Source organism: Tetrao urogallus (assembly GCF_951394365.1).
Source record: "Tetrao urogallus genome assembly, chromosome: 2".
NCBI lineage: Eukaryota > Metazoa > Chordata > Aves > Galliformes > Phasianidae > Tetrao > Tetrao urogallus.
The window spans coordinates 40,685,368-40,695,663 of record NC_136814.1 but is presented as its reverse complement, the minus strand read 5'-3'; the positions used below and the strand labels follow the sequence as shown (position 1 = coordinate 40,695,663).

Below are 10,296 nucleotides of genomic sequence, written 5' to 3'. Positions count from 1 at the left end.
CTCTCTCACACACACACACACACACACACACACACACACACATACACACACTTGCAAAGAAAAAAATGGGAAAGAAATAAAAGAAAAACATCATAAATAATTTACATAGAATAGGAAACATGATACAGTCCAAATATTAACATCTTCATCCCTGTACTGATGTCTCTATTCAACAAAACAAAAAACCCTACACAGCCATTACAACCATTACATTTAATGAAGTCACCCTCCCTTCTGCTTGGGACTCAGGGATACAATTTGAAACACCAAAAGAAACTGAAACACACTTCAAAACCTCATGAAGAGGATTTGGAAAAAACAACAACAACCACCGAAAACAACCAGCCAAAGTAGATTTGATAGTATGACCACTATAAAATGTGCAACAAAGCCAGCAACTGGGGATTTCTTTCTAATTGAACATAGCAATAAAATCTATTTCAAGGAAGAAAAAGTTGATTCAATATTTAGCTCATTGCACCCAATAAGAAGGCAGAGATAACATCATATTCCATTAGTAAATTCATCAATGAATAAAATTACACCAGCAAGTGTCTTTTTGTGAACAAAGCTCATACAACTTAAAACAAAATGTTAAACACGTTTATACTATTGTATATCTGAATAACTGTTTTATCTGTTTAGAATAAACACTGGTAGCCCTTCAGCATTATTTTAAGAAGTTCTATATACAGCAGACATAGGTAACAATGTAAGATAATAAACTTAAGGTAACAGGATATATATTAAGGTTCCATTTATAAATTCTTCATTATTATTCATTTAACTTTAAAGAATACTTGAATATAACCCACAAAATTATACTTAGGTGTATATCATGCTTTGACCATATCTACATATTGTGATACACTTTAGAATATCATTAATGTATTACTGATGCATCATATGACATGCTTTAAAATAAATTATCAGAGAATTTTGCTCGGTGTGATAATCATAATAAATATTAACAAAATACTTATAAGTGGAACCTTAATCTCTATTAAGATTAATCTTAATTAACCTTAATCTACTACCAAATTAAGTAACAATTGTGTTGCCATCTTTTCAAAATCCCAGATCTGGATACTAGATGTCAAAGTGCTTTTTATAACAGTGGTGGGAAAGTTGTTTGGGCTTGTTTCACTCCACATGGCCATGTGATTACTTTTTTTTTTTTTTTTTTAATTATTATGAAAGAACACAAGACATAATGGAAATGAAAAAACTGGAAATCATTTCATGAAAGTCAGGCAGTGGTGACAGCTTTGGAATCTTAAATGAATCACTCTCCCCTTTCACATGGGAGTTTCCAGTTCAGTTCTCTTTGGCCTGAATGAACATTCTGATACTAGGCAATGCTTTAGGTTGCCAATGTGACATTTCTAACAACTATAATTTTAATGGGAGTTATTAAGAGCATCCTCATCACCTAAAGGACATCTCAAATCAAGAAATCTTCACAATTAACCTTCACTTTATACTCCAAAAGCTTCTTCATTGTTAATATAGACACTATTCGCGTGGTCACCTGTTACTTTACTACCCAGAGGTTCTGTTAGTGAAGTCCAGCCCTGATCAAAAGAAGAAAGTATCAACCATATACCTATAAAGTTATTCAAACACTGCTTTTCCTCATTTAAAGAAGATGACTGATAATTATCATCTCCCCTTTTTCTTTCCCATATATATATATAAATACACATTTTCATATCTTACTCCTTTAGATAATACAAGCAAACATGTTCTGCTAAGTTGAAAACGCTCTAGAAAAGCGTTCTGAAGTATCAATCTGCTTTTGCTTCTGTGGTGGGTCAGACGCTCACATTTAGGTTTCATTAGTCCTGGCTGCGAGAAGGCACTTGGGTGGAGGGATGGCTGAGGCATTCCTGGCAGCAGGGAGCATTCCTGGTCACTGGAGCATGTGGACAGAGGACAAGGAAGGAGGTACACAAAAATAAAAAATAAAAAAAAGGGAGTACCAGGATGTACTGAGGTGTCTAGGTTGCATAGCATTTACAGTACTTTGCTGGTAATGCAGCAACCATTGCTCAAGCATCTGAAAGAAAGAGAAAAAGGTATTAATTGTTGTATTACTGGTTTAGAATTCAGTCAGAAAGGAGGAGAGATCCATCATGGTACAGTATAAGGATTGCAGCACAAAGTTTCCCGTTTTGCATTATCCTACGAACATGATAACATTTACATAAAAATAGGTAGTCATCTATATATGTAGATAGAGATGCACTTGTTTGTGTACATGCATCTACCTCTGTGAATAATAATAATTAAAAAAAAAAATCACATAAGAAAGCCTGGGAAAACATTTTCTATATTTCAAAACATTTTTGAACAGGCAAGATACAGAGACATGCTCATTAATGCCTACTCTCTCTTTCCCTCTTGGAAAGAGGAGTGATCCAGAAGCAGCACTCTGCCCGCAGGACACATTGAAATAGCCTACAAAGGAAAGTGGATATGCAAAGAAAATTATAAGCGTGTATCCCACTCAGAGATTTATCTTATTTTTTTCCAGGTGGGCAATATTAAACATCTGGGTTTTATTATTCAAATTGAGATTACTACAGAGGCAAAGGGCATCCATGGTATTTCAACAAACAGGTTCATGACAGGCTGTAAGATTACAGATTGTTTTCAGTTAAAGGAGGATATTCTTCATTTCCATATTATGTGCTTGTTCCATAGGATATCAAAGGCATCAGCATTTTCCAGACATTTTCTATAACTAACCTCTGCATTCATATTTGAGGTCAGAGAAATAGACCATTTCTTGAGAGAAGACAAAAAGACCTAATCGTCCGCCAGCAAAGGTTGTATCATAGATTGGTCCAGAATCCACCATGACTTGCTTCCCTTCATACACTAGAACTCTATAAAAAAAAAAAAAAAAAAAAAAAAAAAAAAAAAGTAATAAATTAAACTAAGAAAATGATGGAGTGTCCATTGCTAAAGGATAGTAATAGCTTCCAAGAATTAAATCAGAATTAATTTTAGCTAGTCACCAGATAACTACTTCACTGTAAGGATCACTTCTCATCTCTATCTCATGACCACATGGCTGGCAGCCACAATACATTAATCAGAAGTACTGGAGCTGTTCTGTAAGTAATTTTATGCACACCATCTGCAAGAGATTTCCCAGTTCTTCATTTAGAACAGTTCATACCAGGAGACATGAGTATGTATTCATTGATAAGCCTCTATCCCTGTGAACTCAGAGGTTAAAACAAAGTTGTCTTTACAGCTATGTGAATGACTGATTTATTTACCTCTTGGTGCAAAGGTCAAAGTCACAAATTGGAAGAACCATCCCTTTAGAGTCAAAGAAACATTAACTGGAGTCATGCTTAATTTTTATTTCAGACATCTTAAGCCTTTAATGAAAGCTGGAAGAATTTGGACAGAAACAGCTGAATTCATGAACTGGAAAAGGAAGATTTATTTTTTTCTTGACCATCTAAGACACCCACCCAAGAGCTAAAAGAACTCTTCATTTTCCTTTTCTACCAGATAGGTTGTAGTTCCTCTATCTTAGACTTTCTACTTCTCACCTTGGGACAGTCAAGGTTCTTAAGTTTTCAGTATCTTAAAATAGCCAAACATGAAGTGAGCTTATGGTCTATTGATTACAGCAGAGCCAAAAATACTACACAGATCTAAATATGTTAATATTAAATTGCTATTTCTGTACAAACAACGTAGTTCCATAATGACGTGGGATAAAGAAGGTTGTTGTATTGCTAACAAGTGGTAAAGCTCAACAATAACTTGAGGCATCTACATCTACACCTACAAGGCGCCTAACCCTTAGATGTAACCAGTCTTGGTTGCGCAGGAAAACCGTTGTGCTGCTTGGATATAAAAGTGGGTAAGCACCTAGAATAAATGCCTTTTGTTCTGCACCTGCAAACAAGTCTGCATGTCATTTGCCTCTCCAGCAAGAGAACCCGGGGAAGCCCTGCAGCATAATGAAACCACTGAACCCACTTTTATTTATTTCCTATTAAAAAAATGCCCTAAGTAATCTAGTGGAATCTAATGCTCCAGATCACAATTCTTCATGCTAGACTAATCTAGTGGGATACCATTTGAAATATATTTTGTCTGACTCTAAGTAGATTCTACAAAAAAGGACACAAGCAACAGCAACATGAATGAAAAAAAAAAAAAAAAAAAAGTTTCTCTTTTACCTGTATCAGTATATACACTGCAGCATGAAGACTTAGATGAAGAAATATTTTTCCTGAAAACTGGGTAAAATAGACTAACTAAATTTGTCTACATTTCAACATCCCTACTCATACTAAACACAAAATAACAAGACCTCAAAAGATTGGGCTACCTCATTGAAAAACACACTTTATAGTTACAGTAATTAGTTCAAGATAAAATTGAGACAGTCAATGTTCATTCCTTGAATGTTCATAATATCAAATATTAGTAAACTAATATGCCATAGCTCCTTGTTATGTGCATTGCAGATGTGCTTATGGCTACTTCTTCACTACTGGAGACAGGATGCTGAAATAGACAGAAGGTTGGCCTACTTCCCTGTGGCAATTCTGATGTTTCTAATTAATTTCATTCTTTCAAATTCCAGAAGCTGGGAAGGAATCTCATGTTCTAACCTTGCTTTGAGTTTTTCTTAGGAAGTTTCCATTCCTTTGCAAGAGAGCCATTGAGAGAGATTTTTAATTTATTTTTTTTTAAATTTAAGAATGTTTAGCTGATGTAAATACCCACTAATTGAACACATCTGAAAGGGAAAATAAGTTAACAAAACAGTTCCCTAAATATTGAAACAAACTGTCATGTAAGCATCATCATTATCAGAGCTAGCACAGAACTTGAAAAAATAGCTGTTACATTGGAGAGCAAAGTTATGCTACTAAAAAATAGAGGCACAGAAATATTTCTTACTTTATTAGTCCTGTTTTAGGCCTATGAATCAAATGCCACCTGTATGCAGTATAATCTTTCCAGCCAATATTCTTAGGATCGTGCCATAAAGTGCGCACCTACATTAGGAACACAAATGCTGTATTAGAAACACTGTGCTTCAGCAACTATGCACCCACTACAGTGACAATATACAGCCACAGATTATTTGCGACAGAGCATGAAACCAAAAACAGTATTTAACTGTGTTATGACCAGCATACTTCTTCAATTTATTCTTCTTTATCAAGAGTAATGAAAGTTCACTTCTTTAACTATGTAGTCTCGTCCCTGTTTGCACACAGACATCCACACTGTAAAATCTGATGTTGCTTTTCCTATCCAAATGACTCCTCTGATTAAAAGGGGCCACAGCTTCACAGTTACTGCCTTTAGATTATTCCTTGAAAACTCTCACACTTGGCCAAGGCCTCATTCCTCCAAGAACTCCAAACTGTGAAATTTCTATTCATGTGCAAAGCTCCATTAGCTTCATTTCCAAAAGGCACAAGATTCTCCTGTGGCCGGGCTGCCCTTGGAACAGCAGTAATTTTTCTTTTCTTGCTTTTTTTTTTTTTTGTTCTCACTGGTTGCTGAAGCATAAACCCAGCTTAATTTAAACAAGCTGGAATGTTGAAGGATCAAGTGCCAATACCAAGGTCACAAAGGATTTGTGGAGAACTGAGATCTTTTACTCATTTTAGGATCACACCACACCCACCCTTTTACACATGTAATTTTTTCCATTCATAATTTTTATATGTGTAATGTTCTCTTTGAAACAAGGCAAGCGCTATTACATGTGAACTGAAAAACAAATCTGTTTTTTTTTTTTTTTTTTTTTTTGTTTCTTTGTTTGTTTGTTTTTTGCAACAATTGAGGTGTTAAATGATTCATCATGCACCACAGAGCTGAAGTTTTAAATCTCTCACCTGTCCGGGGGTGTTTCCTGTATGCCAAAGAGCATTTCTCAAGTGTTCACCAGTACCAGTTGTTGAATTCACTACCTTGAGCGACACACCAGAATAGCCATAAGCCCTGGTGGGTTTGTCCTCCCAGTATGTCTGAGTGACTTGCTTCCACATTAGAACATAAAACCGACTGCTGGACTGGTAGCCAAAAACAAAGCCAGCATAGTCATCATCACGGTCTGTGTTAACATAGAACGTGCCACTGAAGTCAACAGAGCTGAACTCATCATAACCTGGGAGAAGACACAAGACAAGAATCATTGAGTTACAACGCTGGGTCTGGTCACCAACACTTTGGAGTCCTAGCTTTGATTCCAACTTTTGCTTTTTCTGTTTCTAGTCTCTAAGAAAGGAGTAATTTCACTTGCTTATCTACCCTATGGAGACTCTAGAGAAAAATAAGTAATTTACCAGAAGTGGTTAAGGCAGCAGGTACTACGCTTATGTCAAGTTCTTCAACTGGATATTTCACCTGTGTTACAGTCAGTGACAAGCTGAATGGTTAACAAAACCAAACAGCACTGAGCTGTTTTTAATTTGGATGTATAAACCTCAAGTTTCAGTCCCAACCTTGGAATACTAAAATATATGATCATTTTTATTATTATCTTCTTGATCAATAGATCACTGCTTTCTTCCTCAAAGATGCTGGCTTACTGATCTGATAATCTGATACTCACCTACAGCTATTCCAGGATCAGAGTTGGCAGTCTGCACCAGTTCCTTGCCTTGGTGGCGAATAACCCAGTTGGGATCAATCTGAGCTGTTCCCTTGGGGTCCAGAGGGACCATCTGGAACTTTCTGAAATCAGTTTCACTGATGGCATTATTTTCAGGACATACATCAAAAATATCCGGAACATTGTCATTGTCAAAGTCATCTTTGCAAATATCACCTCTGCCATCACCTGTAAGTTAAAGCAATAAGGGAATGCAATTGTTAGCAATTTAACCACACTATCTACTGCCCTGGTACTAATGGAAGAAATTTATGATGCATATGAGTGTATCATTTTCTCGTTCTTCAAAGAATGCTTTACACAGAGTTTCATTCTCTAGAAGTTCATTTCAAATGAACATTTGATATGTTGCTGGTAATGACTGGAATAAGTCATCAACCTGGATCCAGGCCAAAATTCCTTCTAATAAACACATCCCATCAGTGGTTCATGACAGTGATCAATCTGGATGCTAGTCTATATACAGTGCTTCAGAATCAGCAATGGGAAACTTGGAAGTTTCCTATGCTGATATAATTCACTAACACTTGTATTATATTTTCAGTATGATTCAGTCCCAGATCATGCCCCATCTCTGGAGGCATTCAAGGACAGGTTGGACCGGGGCCAAGGCAGCCTGATCTGGTGTCCTTGCCCACGGTACGGAGGTTGGAACTGCATAGGCTTTAAGATCCCTTCCAACCCAAGCCATTCTGATTTTATGATCTGATGCAAGACCACATTTTAATATTGTTTGAATTAATTTATGCTGCACATGCTAAAACATTTGTCCTACTACAAGTTACTACATCCCTATATAGTATCGAAGACTTTAAGACTTTTTAAATCTGTCTGAGGATTTGCACAGCAACAATCCACCCAGTGCATTTACAGTAATATATGTAAACATGTTTAGTTACTCTTTCACTTCTGAGTAGAACAATCTGTTTTAGATAAAAGATAGCACTTTAGGAAAATGCAAGAAAACAAGGAATTACTATGTACAGGAGGACTAGCCTTGGAGACATTAAGTTGTCATATGAAATAGAAGAAGCTTTTTAGACGATCTAAAATGCATCCACATAGTGCAGCTACAGTTACTACATTCAGTACTAAAATAAATAAATACCTTCTTCCTTAATTTACACATGATATTGGTAGGAAATCAGTAGATGCATTTTGCCAGAAATAGCAAGTGATGAAGGAAGGCACAAAAAAAAATTCTCAGCAATGAAGCCACTGTCAACATATGTGACATACATATTACTTAAATAAAACAAGCACTTGAAAAATGACTTAGGAAAGTACAAAAACAAATTCAAAAATATCTGACTTTTACAGCAGAAACAACTGGATATTAAACTGGATACTATTCTAAACTGGAACTGCCAGCTAATTTATTTCTATCTTCACAAGTCTGCGCATCTGCTTTTGAAAAGGTATTTGTGACTCCTTTAAGAAATTGGGAATTAACTTAATGGAAAATAGCAATGATCCAACCAATTCATTGTGGAGATACTAATAGATGCTACACAGTCAAATGAAAAGCTGCATTACTACGCCTAATGAGCACAGCATTTTTCAAGTACAAAGCTTTCAGAAAAAAAGTAGAACAAGAGTTAGGCTACAGCCAAAAAGGGTAGTTAGGGAAAGCTAAAGAGTTTAATAATTCAAAGACTTTCAGTAGTTCAGCTACATTGTAAAATAGTCCAACTTCTCACTCTGGCAATTGGCCCTAAAGAACACAGAATCCTGACCAGCTGTGTGTCCCTGCACCTGTTTATCTTAGCACTTAAAGAGAAAAAGTGAATTTCCAATTGTATTGCTCTTGCCAGTATCAAAGAGTTAATCAAAGAGTTCTTGAGTCATAGGATAATTTAATTATTCACTGAATACCCTGCTGACAGCCATTTGGTACTGAGCTGTTGATGACAACATTGACTATGTCAAGAAGAGTTAGAAAGCATTTGTTTACCCAGCCACATCCAACAGTTCTCTCAGAGGCCTCATCTTTAAATGATGTAGTTCACATCGTCAAGAGCATGGGAGCATATTTTGGCTTTATTTATCATTTTTCCAATATTTCTCTTGGGATTGCCACTGATGACAGTGATGAGCTGGCTAAATTGTTTAAAATTTACTCTTTTTGTAAATACTTACACCAAACACAATGCATACTCACTCAAAAGACCCAGGTGACAGCTAAAACAAATTATGCCAATTTGGAGGTACCCTTATTTTGGAATATTTCTATAAGTAAGAGGCTTTTCCAGAAACTAGCAATTACAAAGATGTTTCTATTACCTGATTTGACTACAGGGTAAAGTGCTACTGCTGATACCAAACAAACCGGTTGTTTCAGACATCAGCAATTGTCTTACCAGAGAATCACTCAGGACACAGGATTTTGTCTTTCTAAATGTACATAAAACTGTATTATGTTGGTACCAAATTCTGCTTTCATTTTCACCAACATAAGTACGCAGTGACTCCAGTAAATTGTATAATTCCGAACAGAAATTGCTCAAGTATTTATTTAAAGGCTAATTATTGGAGACCTATAACATTCAAGGTTTTCAAAGGATCAGATGCTTCATAAATGACATTTGTGACTGTAAAATGTCACTATTTCATTACTGAAATACCACCAAACACAAAGAAGGATTGTTGGAAAGTGCCGAGCAATGTTTTAGGGCAAGAACTGGAGAAGGGAAGAATTATGTATCTATTTCTTACACAGTGACACATATATTACCAAAATATTTATAGATAAGTAGCTTTAAAAACTGATTTTGAGAAAAGCACCTAAGAAATACATACTAGAAAAATAACTTAAAATCAATATTAATTTTTGAGTTAAACATTTAAGTAATAGACAGCTTTTGAAAAAAAAAAAAAAAAAAAACAGCAGTAGACTGTATTTTTTCTATATTAATTTTCAGAAAACAGCTTGTTTTGAAAACAAAGGATATCATTCTTCCATTTCAGTTTTAATTTTAAATGTCTAAAGTTTCCAGGTTTTCCTCTTATATCTCATTTCAAGACTAAAATAAATACGAAAACTCAAACGCTCAAAAAAAATTCGGACAGGTATTTACCTATAAATACACAAGTGTGTTCAAGACCCTCTCAAAAAGAGGTTGTCTAATTTGGCCCAGAGCTAGAGCAGTTCCATTCAAGTCTCAACTGACTGAACTGTCATAAGTCGGTTCATTCTCAAGAGACTTCATTTTCCTCAAAAATTACTACCTCAAAGACAGAACTGGATTCTAAGGACTAAATTAAGTTGATGTAACATTGTTCTTACCATCAGAGTCCTCCTGCTCAGGGTTATATCTGAGGCGACAATTGTCCCTGTCATCTGGAATACCATCATTGTCATCATCAGGATCACAGGCATCCCCTTTACCATCTTTATCATGGTCAGCCTGGTTAGCATTGGGAATGTAAGGGCAGTTATCTTGATTGTTCTGGTGGCCATCTTCATCAATGTCCTCATTGTTGTCACACTGGTCACCAACAAGGTCATTATCTGCATCAGTCTACCAAAAGAAGCAAGCAAGTTTGTGACTTTTATTAAGCACATAAAATACCAATAACAGTAGCCTGGTACTTAATTTTCCAAAATTTCTCTTCAAGACTTCTCT

The 10,296-nt window shown here is 35.7% G+C and overlaps 1 protein-coding gene across 1 annotated transcript in view; it reads right to left on the bottom strand.

The window, feature by feature from the left end:
- Positions 1-2,746: 2,746 nt before the first annotated feature.
- The window catches only part of THBS2 (thrombospondin 2), a gene marked incomplete at both ends in the record, with an annotated part of 29,244 nt that continues 21,694 nt past the window's right edge, over positions 2,747-10,296 (bottom strand). Inside the window, 5 exons of the mRNA XM_079549901.1 lie at positions 2,747-2,891; positions 4,942-5,039; positions 5,892-6,163; positions 6,611-6,838; positions 9,957-10,191. Coding sequence (XP_079406027.1) covers positions 2,747-2,891; positions 4,942-5,039; positions 5,892-6,163; positions 6,611-6,838; positions 9,957-10,191 — 978 coding nt within the window. The remainder of the gene's footprint in view (positions 2,892-4,941; positions 5,040-5,891; positions 6,164-6,610; positions 6,839-9,956; positions 10,192-10,296) is intronic.